Source organism: Pristiophorus japonicus, chromosome X, assembly GCF_044704955.1.
Source record: "Pristiophorus japonicus isolate sPriJap1 chromosome X, sPriJap1.hap1, whole genome shotgun sequence".
NCBI lineage: Eukaryota > Metazoa > Chordata > Chondrichthyes > Pristiophoridae > Pristiophorus > Pristiophorus japonicus.
This window is the reverse complement of record NC_092010.1, coordinates 35,204,354-35,222,199: the sequence shown is the minus strand read 5'-3', so window position 1 is coordinate 35,222,199 and position 17,846 is coordinate 35,204,354. Positions and strand designations below refer to the sequence as shown.

Sequence of the window (17,846 nt, the reverse complement as noted above, 5' to 3'; positions counted from 1 at the left end):
CATGGTCCTGGGATATGGTCACATGGTCCTGGGATATGGTTCCACCATCCTGGGATATGGTCATATGGTCCTGGAATGTGGTCACACGGTCCTGGGATATGGTCCTGGAATGTGGTCACACGGTCCTGGGATATGGTCACATGGTCCCGGGATATGGACTCACAGTCCTGGGATATGGACTCACGGTCCTGGAATGCGGTCACACGGTCCTGGGATATGGTCACATGGTCCTGGGATATGGACTCACGGTCCTGGGATATGGTCTCACGGTCCTGGGATATGGTTCCACAGTCCTGAGATATGGTCACATGGTCCTGGGATGTGGTCACACGGTCCTGGGATATGGTTCCACAGTTCTGGGATATGGTCACATGGTCCTGGGATATGGTCACATGGTCCTGGGATACAATTCCATGGCCACTGGTAAACCGTTACATGGGCATCAGCAACCTCCTTGTACCTCACCCAAATGGCCATTCTTGTGAGTCAAGACAGTGAACGACTGATAATGCAATGGCGTACATGCGTGGAGGCCTGAGGCCCACCCCACATCTGATGCATCTAGTGCACCCATGGGGCTCGCCAGCGCACAAGGCTTATTAAGGCCTCATATTTTATTTAAATTATTGAGCTTCCCAGTGATGTGACTGGAACGCTCCAGTTGCACAGCCTCTATTTGGAACATGCATTGAATTGGAGGCTCTGTTGCCACCTTTCCCCTTCAGTCAGGAAAAAGCTGCTGGTACTCCACATGTAGCCAAGGGCCGTTCACCGGCTGTTGTTAACTAAAATTCTAGCTGTTCCCCATCTCCCCCCCCCCCGCACCCCCATCCCACCAAAAGCCAGGACACTGTGAGCTATACAGCGAGAGCACCAGAAAAATATTTAACCTTGTATTATCGAGTGAGGTCAGCATATTTGTGCACAGGCATAGGCAGTGCTGAAGGGATATTATTAGCGGGACATTCAACTGTGGCAGATTTTGCAGCCCGCCTGATATTCATATATGTACTTTCTAGCAGGAGATGAATGAACAAGAGCAGGGTCCTGGCAGATATTTTGCTCTCGCTAACCCAAGAGCCCTGACACTAATATTAGTGCATCAACTGGCTGCTCTGTGAGATTAACTAACTCAGCACACACTGGGGGATTTGAACTGGGAACTTTCTGGTCTGTATGGATCAGTACCACTCGAGTCAGCACACTCACCAACAGAACCATCAGAGTGCGAACACTAATCGACTTCCATGTGTTAATATTTGTGACAAACCACGTCTCTAGCACAGATTCAAGAAAACAATCCCTTTAAAGTCAGGCTATCTATGTAGGTAAGTAGACAAATGTATAATGTTAACTTTAACTGTTGTCCTGCACTTTTGCAGTCTGTTTTGCTCGCATTGCGGACTGCGTGACCGTCAGTAACGATGAACGGCTCACGCTGGCGGTTTCCACAATCTCAATATCTTTGCAGGTGATACAGGCAATGAGCTTTTCTTGGGAGGCGCTGGAGGCAAAAAAGAACTCGTAAGAAATGCCACCGAGGATAGCACCAAGGATAGGGCCAATCCAGTACACCTGCAAAAACAATGAATAGAAAGTTCCTATTAATATTATTAGTACTTACTTTTTTAATGTGATGGCACATCTATGCATTAGTTACGCCACTGTTAACTTAAACTAATAGCTTCAAATTCTAGGCTGATGCCTGTCACTTGAATCCACCTGCTACTGTTAGGGTGAATATTTTTCATTTTCAACCAAGCTACTGGAATAAGACATTTCATTAACAACCATGTACACATGCCACTGAGCACCCCTGCCAATCACAAAGTTAGAATCCAGCACTGGCATGAAGGTTTGCTAACACAAACCTCATATTACTGAAGTTGACCTTTGTTGTGGAAATGTTTAAACGGCTGGTGTTAGACTGGTCCCAGGTCCCTCAAATCTCATTCCACAATCCAACACTATAGGTGGTACAGGAGAGAAAGTCATGGGGACTCTCTCTCCAATTTGCTTTCTGTCCTGGTAGGAAAAATTGCCTGTGTTTGGTACTTCTTCAATGCCTTCGGCTGAAAACTCACCACAAAGGAATAATATTTTAAAAGAATAAATGCTTCAAACTTTGGAGTAACAGTAACAAAATGTCAATACTGCAGAGGGTAACATTAGCAATAAATCCAAAGGCAACGGAAGGGGACTTCAGTGCAAACAGTTTTGAAATCAGAAAAGACGTATAGTACACAAAACTTTATAGAAGAGCAATACTGTGGAGGAAGCACTCTGCACAAGTCCCAGCCAGTTGGCAGATCTTCAGCAGACTGACAAATGATAAGGCAAGGGAAGTAAATGATATTTTTAAACATCCTTTGAGTGAGTATCTTATTGAAAGTACCTCTTCCCCAGTACTGTTCCTTTAACAGAGATTTTGATGGGATAGGGAAAGGCCATTTGGCACAACAAGCTTGTCACTTTTTCGAACATCAGTCCCATCTCCTTGTCACCATATCCCTCAGCCCCTTCTCTCTCCAAAAACATATCTAGTTGTCTCTTGAACCCATTCATAGTGTCTGTTTCAATGACCTGTCCTGGTAACTTATTACACAACTTTGTTACCCTTTGGGTAATAAAGTTCCACCTTCCAAAAGACTCTGCAGAATGTCTCCCCTTTGAGTATTTGAAGTGGGACTTTCGAGCTCTGCTATAATTAAAGGGTTAAGAATGGATCTCGGAACTAAAACGAGCTGAAATAGGCCTTTGTAGTGGTCAACTTTACAAGCTGTGTAACCTGAGAACAATTACAAATAGCCAAACTGTTGGACCACAGGAGGCCCAGAGGGATAGTTAAACAGGGCAAGGGGTCAAAAGTGACACGTTGGAAAAACTCCATTTGGTATGAGACATAGGTGAATGATTGTGACGTGAAAAGGAATTAGTCAAGCAGCAATTGTGCACGCGGGCTTTAGGCCAATTAAATGGCATGGGGGGCCGTGCACAAGGCTGACATGCATCATTAAGCGTATCAAAGATTGCTTGGAACTTTGTATCATTGGAGAAACCTGGCTACAGACAAACCAGCAGGCAGGTTCTCCACCGGTGCAAAATGAAGACTACTTGAATCTTCGAACCCAGACCTGGTGTTGAGTGTTTATTTTAAATACTCCAATACAAAAATTGGCGTAGTCGACAGGATCGCAAGTGGACCGGCAGATGGAAGCCATGTCAAAGGCGTGAGTTCGTTTTAATTACCATGCACAGTTCGAACAAGGGCAGAAATCTGTCTGGTGTCAGCTGCCTGAGAGATCCGAATCTGCAGGTCTGGCCAAGACTTCAAATAATCAGCGGAAGATCCCAGGTGAAACAATTACGATCAGTTATATAGAAGTGTGTCTGTGTAATGTTGCGATTGATAATTGGTATAGGTTGCAAGTTACAGTCTCACTCGTGAGGAGTAAGTAAGGGACGTATCGCTGACAACAAATCAGGTTTCAAGTAACGGTCTCACTCGTGAGGAGTAAGTAAGAGACATGCCGCTGACAACCAATATGTTGCAAGTATTGGTCTCAGTCAGGACGAGTAAGTAAGGGGCGTACCGCTGACAACCAATAGGTTGCATGTATCGGTCTCACTCTTGAGTAGTAAGTAAGGGACATACCGCCGACAACAAATAGGTTGCAAGTATCGGTCTCACTCAGGACGAGTAAGTAAGGGACACACTGCTGACAACCAATAAGGTTGCAAGTAACAGCCTCACTCGTGAGGAGTAAGTAAGTAAGTAAGTAAGGGACGTACCACTGACAACCAATAGGTTGAAGTATGAGTCTCACTCAGGGCGAGTAAGTAAGGGACGTATCGCTGACAACCAATAGCCATGGGAAGTGAGAAATTCGAGTGGGGACCAGAGGGGTCTCTGACACGGTATCTAGTAGACAAAAATCAAAAACTAATTGAAATACTGATTAAACAAAATTGGAAACCAGACGACCCACCCGTTGAACAAGGAAAATGGTGGGAGTCGTAAAAGAAACAAAAGGAGGAGAAAGCCTTCATTTTAGTCACTCGCACGTATTATGAATTAAGTAGACGGACTAGACTATTAACTGAGAAAACAACAAAATAAACTGACAGAAGGTGTGATAGCGACAGTACCCATCAGGACGCATGATATTGAAGAAACCCTGGAAGACACTCAATGGTGGGAACATGTATGGAATTGGGGAATTAATGTGAATATCTATCCGTGGATTCGTATGGCCTCTCACGTGTTGGTGGTCATACAGTTAGGGCTAGCTATCAGATGGGGAATTGGGTTATGCATGGCATGCAGAAAGAGGCAACGGAGAAGGAAAGCAAAAGCTTTGATTAAAGAACAGCGAAAGTTGTTAGCCGAGTACCCTGAAATACTTTGAGACGTAGGTCACGTCCTGAGCCCCCCAACCCGCGTGGCTGATCACCACAGAATGGAGCAGGGGACACAGGATGAAGCAGAATTAGGTTGGTAATCTTGGACTGGGTAGCCAAGTACCAAAATGGGGTAACTGAAGTGGGGTTTTCGAGCTCTGCTATAATTAAAGGATTAAGAATGGATCTCGGAACTAAAACGAACTGAAATAGGGTTTTGTAGTGGTCAACTTTACAAGCTGTGTAACCTGAGGACAATTACAAATAGCCAAACTGTTGAACCACAGGAAGCACAGAGGGGCAATTAAACAGGGCAAGGGGTCAAAAGTGACACGTTGGAAAAACTCCATTTGGTATGAGACATAGGTGAATGATTGTGTGACACGAAAGGGAATTAGTCAATCAGCAATTGTGCACGCGGGCTTTGGGCCAATTAAACGGCATGGTCGGGGGGGGGGGGGGCATGCACGAGGCTGACATGTTTAAAGGTTGCTTGGAACGTTGTATCATTGGAGAAACCTGGCGATAGACAAACCAGCAGGCAGGCTCCCCACCGGTGCAAAATAAAGACTACTTGAATCTTCGAACCCAGACCTGGTGTTGCGTGTTTATTTTAAATACTCCACTACAGTATTTAATGAACATTGTAGCCTTTAATTGTAAATACAGTGATGCTGGCCTCACAGATTACTTGCATAGAAATCACTGTTGTAACTTTGGCTTAAATGCAGTGGAAACGGGTTTTCCATTGAACTTCTGGTGGCAGGCTGGGAGTACTAAGGGAAATACTCCCTCACTACAAGGCTAATTTAGCATAATCCAGGATTGAACCTGGGACTTCAATGGTATGTATGGTTCAGTACACCACTGGGGTGTGCATTTATCCTCTGAGCGACCAGAGTTGCTTCTCTATCAGTTTTTGAAATAAACTTAAATCAGGCTTAAAACTGCACTTTGTTGAGCAATACTCATTCATTATCAGTTAGCATCAGGGGCTGCCGGGCGACCAAGGCTAGGGATTGAAACAGCAGAGGACATTTTTAGGCCACTAGCACAGAACAAGTATATGATGGGATCGATGCATCTGATCTTCTAGATAGCCCGAAGTGTTCTGATATAAAATGTGCAAGAATTTTACTAAAGCCATGCAAATTAAGAGTATTTACCTGATTGAATAATTTCCTGATTTTTGCACCAGGACTGTGTTGTGTGGTTGATCACCAGTGGAAAGTGGGTAAGAAAGGGTAGACATGTTCTGGCCTTTGGGGAACCGAGTACTTAAAAGGTGCGTTGCTGGATTTTGATCTCTGGAATTTTATTTGCTGCATTTTGCTTTGCTGCACTTTTGCTTTCTGCATTTTGCTTTGCTGCACATTTGCTTGCTGCATTTTGCTTTTCTGCAGTTTTGCTTTGCTGCACGTTTGCTTTCTGCATTTTGCTTTGCTGCACTTTTGCTTTGCTGCATTTCCATCCTTGGATTTTGAATTGCTGCATTTTCCATTTCTGCATTCTTGTTTTCTGGATTTTTGCTTGTTGCATTTCTAGTTTTGTGTGGGCATTGCTGGCAAAGCCCATCCCTAGTTGCGCTTAGAAGGTGGTGGTGGACCTTCTATTTGATACAACTTGCTCGGTTACTTCAGAGGACAGTTTAAGAGTCAAGATGTTGGTGTGGGACTGGAGTCACATATAGGCCAGAATGGCTAAGGATGGCAGGTTTCCTTCCCTAAAGGACATTAGTGAACAAGTTATAAAAACAGAAAATGCTGGAAATCTCAGCAGGTCAGGCAGCATCTGTGGAGAGGAAGCAGAGTTAACGTTTCGGGTTGATCGGCCTGAAACGTTAACTCTACTTCCTCTCCACAGATGCTGCCTGACCTGCTGAGATTTCCAGCATTTTCTGTTCTTATTCCAGATTCCAGCATCCATAGTATTTTGATTTTGTATTAGTGAACAAGTTGAATTTTTACGACAATCTAACAGCTTCATAGTCACTTTTACTGATACGAGCCTTTTATTCCCAGATTTTCTAAACTGAATTCAAATTTTCAAACTGCCATGGTAGGATTTGAACTCCCATTCTCTGGATTATTAGTCTAGGTCTCTGGGTTTCTAGTCCAGTCACATAACCAAGGCAATGCAGTACCCATTACCTAGTTCATTTGAGTGTAAAACCCACAATGCACAGATTCCATTCAGTGATACAGAAAATCTACCCTATCATGTCTTAGCGGTTCCCAACCTCAGAAACAGTGAATTGGCAGCACGGCCATCCTGAAGTAAACATTTGAAATCTACTTTTCCGTGTCAAATATATTTCAGAATTAAAGATAAAGAAATATTTTTTTATAAAAACGCTTGAGGATACAGCCATCATGGGGCTCATCGCACATAATTCCTTTAACTTATGTTCAGAGCTTTATTTACATTTCTCTTGAAAAATATTATTGCTAGCTTGTATTAAAATGTTTGTGGTGTAATGGCCACAAAGCTCCAGTGAAGGCATTTACAAAGGAAAATACTGCCGTGTGCATTGAAAACCTTCGTTTTACCCAGTGATGCTCCCAGAATCCGGTGATTACCGCTGGTCCGAGAGATCTTGCGGGATTCAGGCTGCCTCCTGAAAACGTACCCTACAGAAAATAAACAAACACAGAAATCAGGGAAACGTGCTGGTTTCCACGGAGCTAAAGGGGCCATCTTACAAATGTTGTGCTCCCGTCATGGTGCTTTGTTGGCCCCAGTGTGTATCGGGATTTCAGATTCACATTCCCCAGGATCGTTTGTCAAAAATGGGCAGTCTTGGGGTCTTGTGGACTGCCTGCCTGAATTCCCGATATGTACTCTCGCTCTCCAGAGCCCCATGGTGGGAGCACAATTAGTAAAATAACCTGTTAAATTTGATCTGGTTTTAGTGACTGAGCAGGAAACACAGACCAATCCCAGCACTGCTCCCATACTTAAAGGGCTAACAAAGTCTGCTGAAGAACCCTAAATATTATAAAGGGAAGTAGCTGTACATTTACTGGTGCTTTCAATCATCATTCACTACCCTATTGTATGCTTTAAAATTGTTGGTTAACAGCAGACATTTTTTGTCGATCTCTTCAGTATCAGAAGGGCAGCTGCTACCACACCACTGTGATATTTTTAATTTCCTGTATCAGCCCATTCTTCTGGCATCTCTGCGTCATGTTGTTAACTTAGAGACAATTTTGTGTTGTGGGCCCATGTATACTCGGACCTCGATTGACATTCCCCAAACTGATTTCATGTTGGCCCTTGCTCCTGAGCTAGGACTGAACTTGGTGAAAGGACAGTACGCTAACCTCTTGCACTACAGTCCCTTTAAACCTAGAATGAGGTCTCAAGCCATATCTTCTATCTGCTCAGTGTTGAATTGTCCTATGGTTCCAATGGACATTTACAGTTCAAAAACCTAGAACTCATTGCTTATGTGCGAAACCTAGATAAAAGTTGGTCTTTAAAAGCACAAAACATTGGGATCTTCTTATTACTGTTGCACTAATTGGCCCAGCCTATAGTGAGAATTCATATCCCTCTGCCATTCACTATAGAGGAAGCATGTCTCTTTGATGTAGAGGTGCTTTTTTGACCCATGCACAGTATCACTGGTTAAGCAGCAGACATTTGTGGTTCTTACCGATGCCAGGATTCCTGCTGACAGGCTGAAGGCTATTGCTAGACTGCCAGGTTCTCCCACTTCTCTACGCCGATGATCATCCACAGCAAATATAGTGAAAACCAACTGGAATGTGGCAATTATCTCCATCGCAAGTGCTTGGCCAGCATTTCCATCTTTGTTGATCTGCTCAGAAATACATGAAATCATCTAAGATTGAGACTCCCGGGATACGTAAATGAAACCATGTCTGTATGATGAGGGGAGAATTTCTAACTACTCTGTACTGATTGAGACTGTGTATTTAAATGCTTTGTATAGATCTTGTATATTATACAATCATGAACAGAGAAATGCATAATGCCCTGAAAGTGCAAGTGTAGGTAGATAAAGCCATAAAAAAGTGAATTAGCATTTTGGGTTTTATAAATATGGCATAGAGTACAAAGGGTAAAGGCATAATGATAAATTTGCGCAACGCATTGGTAGAGTACTGTGAGGTTTTGGACGCTCCATAATAGAAAGGACATTAAAGTCATAGCAAGTGTTCAGGGAATATTCACCAGGGTGACGGTGGGTTTGAGAGACAAAAGTTATGAGGAGAGACTTGAGATACTGCGACTATTTCCCCTGGAGCAGAGGTGGTGAAGAGGAGATTTAATTGACAATTTTAAACTGAAGGGTTTTGATACAGTGCACAGGGAAAGATTCTTTCCTCTCTGCATGGGGAGTCACTGTTGAGGGGGCCATCAATTTAAAATTGTCGCTAAGACAGTGAGGAGAGAGGTTGGGAGAAATTTCTTTATGCAGAGAGTTATTGGGGCATTGAATGTTTTACAACACTGAGTAGTCGAGGCAGAGACCATTGGCTCTCTTAAGCGAAAGGTAGATAAAATTTGAAACAGAAGAAGATATAGGGTAATGGGGAGAAAGTGGCCATGGAGATTATTTCTCGGTTTCTGCAGCCAAGAGCTGGCACAGGCACAATGGGCCGAATTACATCTTTCTGTGCTGCATACTTCCATGGTTTCAAAATAAAAGTACCAGCTCAGATGCCTGGGGCACACCACTACCCACATCCCAATAACCTGAAAAACATTAATTTACCCCAACTCTTTATTTTCTCCCATGACATTTATTGATTCATGTGGATACTTTTCATTTAATACCAAGGAGTCGATTTTCGTCTTCACCGCCTGGATGGCAATCTGGTGGGGCGGGTCGCCCGCTCTTTATTGAGCCCGCCATGTGTCTCTTATGTGACACTTTATTTAATACTTTCTGAAAATCCATATATATATATATATTTATATACATACACACAACACCCACTGCATTCCCTTGATCTATATACTCTGATTTCCTGTTGCTTGGGTGCTCTCATAGCTTAAGTGGCTCTCACTAGTTTACCTCTTCAGATTCCGCTTAAGATGTAGCCAAATACCAGAGTTCGATTTGCTCTTTCCCAGCTTAATCAGCTGTAACTATGCAGTTAACAATTAACAACTAACAACTAACCGCCAGTCACTCAGTCCCAAGTTCAGCACTTACAGGTTTAAACCAGTTGCTAGTTTCTGTGAATCAACAACTGAAAGTTAATCAATATCTACCACTGAACTCCTGTTCAAAACCAAACTCCCTCATTAAGTCATTGATAGAGTAGATACAGAGTGCGTGTTTCCACTTGTGGGGAAGAGCAAAACTAGAGGCCATCAATATAGCCATCATAAGATAGTCACCGAGAAATCAAATAGGGAATTCAGAAGAAACCTCTTTACCCAGAGAGCAGTGAGAATGTGGAACTTGCTACCACAGGGAGTGGTTGAGATGAATAGTATAGCTGTATTTAAGAGGAGGCTAGATAGGCATATGAGGGAGAAGGAAATAGAGGGTTATGCTGCTAGAGTTAGATGAGGAAAGACGGGAGGAAGCTCGAGTGGAGCATCAAATGGAGCATGGACTGGTTGGGCCGAAAGGCCTGTTTCTGTGCTGTATATCCTATGCAATCCTGTGTAAGTGAATCTCACTCTATTGCTCCTCACTTGGGTAAATTCATGTTAAATGAGTATTTTTAAGTTATTGTTTAGTGTCACCAAGGAGTGGTATTGTTGGTGGATTTTATTTGTCTAATTGAAGATTGAGGGTTTATTTTCTAGGGGGTTTCTCTGGAACATATATGCTCTTGTTGCTGGTTAAACGTGCAGCATGAGCATTAGTCAGGGCAGAAAACCAGAGCGATTCTATTCAGAGAATTCTATTAAGCGTAGAGGAGAGTCGATGAGAGGTCGTGCCATAGGAAACACTGATTTAAAGGAAGTAAAGGGGCGAAGGGGCGATGAGTAGCGAAAACACCACAGGAAAAGGTTTAACTGAAGTAAAGGGGAGTTTGGGGCTGAGGGGGATGAGTAGAGAAAGCACTGGGAGGAAGTTTAATGCAAGGAAATTCAAGGAGACAACAGGAATGAGTGGAAAAAGCAACCAAAAAGAAAGTTCAATGGAGAGAAAGTAATGGAAATGGCAGGAGGGAAGCAGGGGCTTTGTGGTGCTGTAGTGGGCCTGGCTGCTGGAATCTGTTTCGTGCCTTCACATTGATTCCTTTTCAGTTTGTTTTTACCTGGCATTTCTCTCCAACCCAAAAGTTAAAGTTAGCATGGCTGTAACATAAATATTACTTGGTCAACTTTTGATACAGTTTTACTCATCAGGCAAAGAGGGGCTGACAGCAGATGAATGGACTGAATCAATTGTGTAGAAGGACTGAAATATGGCAGATGGATTTTAATGTGGATATAGATGTAAGGTAATGCATAGAGGAACCACGAACAATAAATGTGTGTAATGTGAAAGGGTCCAGTTGTCAAAGCTTGGTAGCTATCAAGGGACTCAAGACGTTGACTGTTAATGCAATTTACAAGGGCACAGTGGTTATGGTACTAGTCCACCTAACCAAGTTGAAATCCCACTGTGGTAAATTGTGAATTGAATAAATCTGCCAATTTGTGGGAAAATAATTATAAAAGCTGCCAGATTGTTGTAACAATCCACATGGTTCACGAATGTCCTTCAGGGAAGGGAACCTGGTCTGGCTTGTATGTGACTCTAGTCCACAAGATATGATTGATTCTTAATACCCTCTGAAATGACCAGCAAACTCACCATCTTCTCAGGACAAATAGGGATAGGCATTAAATGCAGCCACCTTCCAAAAAACAAATACCTGCAATAAAAAACAATGTTTTGTCTGCAACACCTCTGGTGAATTGATTTTTTTTGTTTGGGCTCCAGTCTCCATTTTGGGGAAAATGGATTTCTATTGTAAATCAACAGGGAAAATATTATAGTAACTGCAGTAACATAAATGGACTCACCATGTTGACTAAATGTCTAGATGTTGACTTGATCGGCAGTGACATGTAGATTATCCCTGATCCAATCACAGCTCCAAGACACTGAGCCAAAAGATAAGACACAAACTGGAGAAAATCCAGTTTCCTGGTGCACAGGAATGCGAGTGTGACAGCCGGGTTTACCTGAGCACCGCTAATCTCTCCAAAACAGTGGATCAGGCTGACAGTAGAAAACCCAGCAGCTACAGCCACCTGCATCAACACTGGAACTCCATTTTCATGTCCAGGGGCAGAGGCGCCCAAAATAACTGAGACTAAGACCAAGGAACCAACCAGCTCTGCTAAGACTGAGCGCCAGAACCTGCGACTCTTCAACTCCTAAGACAAAGAGAGACAGTGTCACTGTGGAAATTCTTTTCCCTTTTCGATTTTACTTCTTTGCAAATTTTACATAGAATTATATAGAATTTTACAGCACAGAAACAGGCCATTCAGCCCAATTGGTCTGTGCCGGTATTTACGCTCCACACAAGGCTCCTTACCCCCCTCTTCATCTCACTCTATCTGCTTATCCATCTGTTTTTCTCTCTCTCATGTACTTATCCAGCTTCCTCTTAAAGGCAAACTGATCTTCATTTAGCCACAAGGATGAAATGATCTTCTTTGTGCACGTTTCCACAGCTATTCTCAACACTCATCCCATTGACTTCCACTCCTATTGCTATCACCACTTAGATAATCTTCCTCCCCCCTCCCCCCCAAAAAAATCTGTTATTACCAGGCTTCACACTGCCTCACAAGGATTATATTGACTTCTGGATGAGGACTCCAGCCTTCCTCACAAAAAATATTTTACATATCTCAAGTGAATCCTGCAGGTTTTTCCACAAGAACCCAGCACCGACCCTGGATCCACACACGAATGTTCCATGGACTCCAGCAAATGTCCCACAGGTTCTAGTGGACACATCCTGGATTTCCATATATGGATCGCCCTGAGACTGTCAACTCCAGTCTTCCTGCAAAGATCTTTCTGCCTGAACATTCGTATTTTTCATCAGTACACTGTTGATGTTATCTTGCAAAGTGAGAACCTGGGATAGTTGATACTTCAGTTAAAAAATGGTTTATAGATACCAGACATGAGTTTACAGGGAAACATTTCAATTCTGGTCTTGCACAATCCAACATTTTGGTTCGGTTCTCTGCTCACTCCAGTGTGTTTAGGTGCATAAGCAATTCACATCAGCCAGTGATGTTCTGTTTCTCTCTTTTTCTTTATCTCATCTCTGTCATTCTTTCAGTCTTTCTCTCCCTCTCTATCCTAAATTTTGCAAGTCTGCACCAGTGGTGAGGTGACTTGCCCACTATGCTAGCAGACACTCACGGTTATGTTGTCCGTGATTTATTGTCATGTCACCAGGGCATATCGGAAAGTTTGTGGGGTATAAATCGTCCGCCTGTTTTGCACACCGCCGAATTTCCGTTTCCATTGGTCAAGGGTAAAGAAAATTGGGCGTAGTCAAGTGTAAAACAGGCTGTCGATTCGCTATCGCCCGTTTGCACTAACACCAAAAATTAATTTCTATCCCTGTGTCTCTATTTTCCTTTTACTTTGTTCTCTTCATTGCTCTCTTGTTCTGTCTATCTTTCTCTCCACATCTCTACAGACTTGATTTGTTCTCTCCATCTTTCTATTGTTTTCTCTATATACATCTCACTTCTTTCTATCTACATTACAAACATCATGAAAGGTAACACATGTAACACAGGACTATTTTACAGGGGACAGACATAGATTGATTAGGCAGCTTCTATACCCACTTTAAGCACTACGCAGGGAAATGACAGATGCTCCATTATCAACACAGACCTTCAGGATCTCAAACACTGTTCCCATGCTGAGGTTTATGTAACTTACAATGTATACAGAATATGATAAATTCCCGCCCGTCAGCTCAGCAGCGATGATGGGGCCGAGCATAAACAATGGAAAGTAAACTTCCCAAGCTATCCTACAGGAGCTACATACCACTTGCATCATTTGTACAGGAGATGTGCACTATTTATGCCACTACTGCATCCATCCGAGAACTTGAAAATGAATACCAGCCTCTCTGTCATCAAAATATCTCATTCAGCAATTAAATATCAACTCTGCTAAGCTGGACATGTCATTTCATATATTTACAGCAGCTGCATACAGGAGAGAACATTGCATATAACAACCACACAATACCAAATCAAATTGAGTTGTTTTACCCAGTACAAATGGATGAGATATAGAGTATATTAATCTTATATAAAGACTCATATAAGCTAAGATATGTAGGAATTGTTAACAATTAAATTTATGTGCGCCGTATTCGTTTACATATCTATCATGTCTGCTAATTATTTTGTGTTTTTCCACCTCTGATTTGTTTCTTTATATCCATTTGTTTAATAGCCTGACATTTATAGTCAGACTTTATGCAAGTTTCAACATCCAACCATTGCCTTTTTATCTATCCCCTCGCAATGCTACATATGTTGCTATCTATCTCCTGCATATCCATCTGCCTGTATTTATCCATCATTTTGTCTTTCAAGCTAGTGTCTAATTTTGGTTTTTGATTCACCTATTCACGTCTCTCCATTACCCTGTATCCATCTATTTTTCCCCCTTTTTTATCTGTCATGTTGACAAATCTCTGGATAGTTCAAAAATACAAGTTTTAAAGCCGTTATCTGCAGAAAAATAGTGAGCACTTCAAACCACTTGTTAAAGCACGCTTGAACGAGATCATTTAGCATCCTATGATGAACAAACTACAATCGGACATTAATTGCCTTCAAGCTGAGAATATCCCTTGATTGATTAGGGTGGGGAGAATTAAACCCCTTTCCTTACCTCTCGGAAAGACATGCTGACTGCCAAGGGGAGATGCTTCTGGTGACTGATCTCACTCCACAATATTTCTTCTGAGCTGTGTCTTTCAACAGAACCACAAGGGGACCCCCAAAGAGCTCAAGATTAGGAGACACAAACTAACTGGCAGACCTATCACTCTCAAAAGAAACAAATGAATCAATTTAATTCTGCAACCGACCTCCTCCTCCTTTGCCCCCCCCGCCCCCCTCAAACTGCGTTAATCTGAAGAGAATAGAAAAGATTGCAGGGCAGTTAGATCAGCTCAATACTCTTAATAACCCTTTAATGCTTAGGGTAACATTAGTGTAGCAGAAATGTTATACAGAGAGCACACAATAACTTTGACAACAATTATTAGAATTATCAGTGTATTACGCAACTAGGTGAGAAACAATGTAATGAGAAAAGTCCAGGTTCACAAATCCACTGTTAGAAACTCGAAAGGACAAGACTGGAGTAACTTCCTTCTCATCACTTTGCTCTCCCATTGAACAGTCTTTTTTACATCTTTCCTTTTCCCACCAAAAAGGTGCCACAATCTACAGTTCCGTCACTGTGTACGTCAATTCCCATTCATGCCACCTCATCAAAGCAACTTCCAAACCTTGCCAAGAACAGTGTCTGTACATGTAACAACTTTAGTGTTACCATCACTTACAACCCGTGTGCATGTGCCCACTTCTTACCATGGTGTTTCCCCTTGGTGCAGGTGGATGATGCTTGACCTAATCTAGTGACCCTCCTAGATGTTACCTGAGTGTCAGGAGTGCATGAGGTAGCTGGCTACTGCATTCCAATATGCATCTTTTGGGTGGCCCTTGTCTTATAACTCCTGCGATAGAACCTCTTCTCCTGTTACATGGGCACCATGGTCCTCTGAGGGGGCTGGCAGGAGGTCACACATGTGCTGCTATCTTGAAAGACAGCAACATCAAATGAGCAAATTCTTGCCATGTCACTGGGTCCTGGTTCTGCATGGGCCCTGATCTGCAGGAAAGCAAATCTAATGATACCAAGCAGATGAGTGAAGCCCTGGGAGATACTTGTCCATATCTCATCCCCACATGCTTGGAGGTGGAAAGAGACATTACTCTGCAATCTGGCTCACAAAGCCTCGATGGCAGAAGTCTGTGCAACAGGGCAGAAGCTTAAAAAAGAAAGAACTTGCATTTATACAGTGCCTTTCACAGCCAATCAGTTACTTTTGGAGTGTAGTCACTGTTGTAATGTAGGAAACGTGGCAGCCAATTTGCACACAGCAAGCTCCCATAAAAAGCAAAGTGATACTGACCAGATAATCTGTTTAGTGATGTTGGTTGAGGGATAAATGTTGACCAGGACACCAGGATAACCCCCTGCTCTTCTTCAAATAGTGTACGGGATCTTTTACGTCCACCTGAAATGGCAGATGGGGCCTCGGTTTATCAACATATCCGAAAGACAGCATCTGACAGTTCTGTACTGGAGTTTCAGCTGAGATTATGGTGCTCAAGTTCCTGGACTGAGACTTAATCCCACAAATTTCTAAGTCAGAGGTGAGAGTGCTACCCACTAAGCCACAGCTGAGGAAGAGGAGTTGCTGAGTAAACACAGGTGTACTGACCCCTTAAATGCTTTGGTCACACCCGTCACTACCCTGGGATCTGTGTTTCACATGTAGCTCGACATGCCAGAACACATGCTGTCACAGAGTTGTGAATTCTGATGCATGATGACAGGACAGTTCTTCCCATAGATGTGAAGGTCATCACAGCATGAAGTTTTCATCCGATCACATCCATCTGAGCCACCCCAGGAGACAGCTGCCACATCAGGCAGTCTGCCGTACACATCTGTATCAGGGAATTGACAACTTCTATGCTTGCAAGGGGGAAACACCTTCATTAGTTTTCCTGTGCAAAGGAGGGATCAGCTGGACAGGATGGCAGGGTTCTCTTGAGTGCAAAGAGTTGCACTTCGTACTTCAGTAGGCATCAGGGCTCTTCATGTCAACCCTACAGCTTTCATTTTGCACGTTAGTTGCTATTATCCAGGAAGCAGCCATTGTTATATATGTGAACTTGTATGTACTCTGTACAGCCACCAGAGGGCTCATTCCCTGGAGTCCCAAGGGATCCCATAATCCCTTGGGAGCACAGGTATTTAAGGAGACCTCACAGGTTGAAGAGGCACTCTGGAGACCTGCAATAAAAGATTAAGGTCACACTTTACTTTGAGCTCACAGTGTTCAGTCTGACTCTTTACATAACAACTGGCGACGAGATACAGATAGCGAACCCAAAGATGCAGAGAACAGTGGGCATCCTGGAGAAATTCTCAGAGGGAGATGATTGGGAAACTTTTGTGGAGCGACTCGACCAATACTTTGTAGCCAACAAGCTAATGGGGAAGAGAGTGCTGCCAAACGAAGGGTGATCCTCCTCACTGTCTGTGGGGCACCAACGTATGGCCTCATGAAGAATCTGCTCACTTCAGCGAAACCCACGGAGAAATCATACGACGATTTGTGCACGCTGGTCCGAGAGCATTTGAACCCGAAGGAAAGCGTTCTGATGGCGAGGTACCGGTTCTACACCTACAAAAGGTCTGAAGGCCAGAAAGTGGTAAGTTATGTCACCGAGTTAAGACGCCTTGCAGGACATTGCGAATTTGAAGGACGTTTGAAGCACATGCTCAGAGACTTTTTCGTACTTGGCATTGGCCATGAAACCATACTTCGCAAACTTTTGACTGTAGAGATCCCAACCTTGAGTAAGGCCATAGCGATAGCCCAGGGTTCATTGCAACCAGTGACAATACGAAGCAAATCGCTCAGCACACAAATGCTGCTACAAGTACTGTGAACAAAGTGATGCTGTTTTTGAATCGTAACATACAGGGCAGGTCACACATACCTGCAGCTGCACGTCCGCAGATGTCTCAGAGTCCACCATCAAGGATGATGAAACATAGAAACATAGAAAATAGGTGCAGGAGTAGGCCATTCAGCCCTTCTAGCCTGCACCGCCATTCAATGAGTTCATGGCTGAACATGCAACTTCAGTACCCCCTTCCTGCTTTCTCGCCATACCCCTTGATCCCCCTAGTAGTAAGGACTTCATCTAACTCCCTTTTGAATATATTTAGTGAATTGGCCTCAACTACTTTCTGTGGTAGAGAATTCCACAGGTTCACCACTCTCTGGGTGAAGAAGTTTCTCCTCATCTCGGTCCTAAATGGCTTACCCCTTATCCTTAGACTGTGACCCCTGGTTCTGGACTTCCTCAACATTGGGAACATTCTTCCTGCATCTAACCTGTCTAAACCCGTCAGAATTTTAAACGTTTCTATGAGGTCCCCTCTCATTCTTCTGAACTCCAGTAAATACAAGCCCAGTTGATCCAGTCCTTCTTGATAGGTCAGTCCCACCATCCTGGGAATCAGTCTGGTGAATCTTCGCTGCGCTCCCTCAATAGCAAGAATGTCCTTCCTCAAGTTAGGAGACCAAAACTGTACACAATACTCCAGGTGTGGCCTCACCAAGGCCCTGTATAACTATAGCAAC

At 43.3% G+C, this 17,846-nt stretch overlaps 1 protein-coding gene across 1 annotated transcript; it reads right to left on the bottom strand.

The window, feature by feature from the left end:
• Window positions 1–1,356: 1,356 nt before the first annotated feature.
• LOC139240866 (aquaporin-4) lies at window positions 1,357–14,296 on the bottom strand. The gene is made up of 5 exons (XM_070869362.1): window positions 14,282–14,296; window positions 11,410–11,766; window positions 8,063–8,227; window positions 6,951–7,031; window positions 1,357–1,575 (listed from the first exon to the last, which is right to left on the bottom strand). The coding sequence occupies exons 1-5, from the start codon at window positions 14,294–14,296 to the stop codon at window positions 1,357–1,359; spliced, it is 837 nt and encodes a 278-aa protein (XP_070725463.1).
• Window positions 14,297–17,846: the final 3,550 nt, after the last annotated feature.

What these genes read in the sequence shown, in the direction of transcription:
- LOC139240866 (XM_070869362.1), bottom strand. An exon ending in CTAGACATTTAGTCAACATG is followed by an intron (nt 8,228 to 11,409) that starts GTGAGTCCATTT and finishes ATTTCTGAGCAG; the next exon opens with ATCAACAAAGATGGAAATGC. An exon ending in GATTCTGGGAGCATCACTGG is followed by an intron (nt 1,576 to 6,950) that starts GTAAAACGAAGG and finishes TTGTTTTTGCAG; the next exon opens with GTGTACTGGATTGGCCCTAT.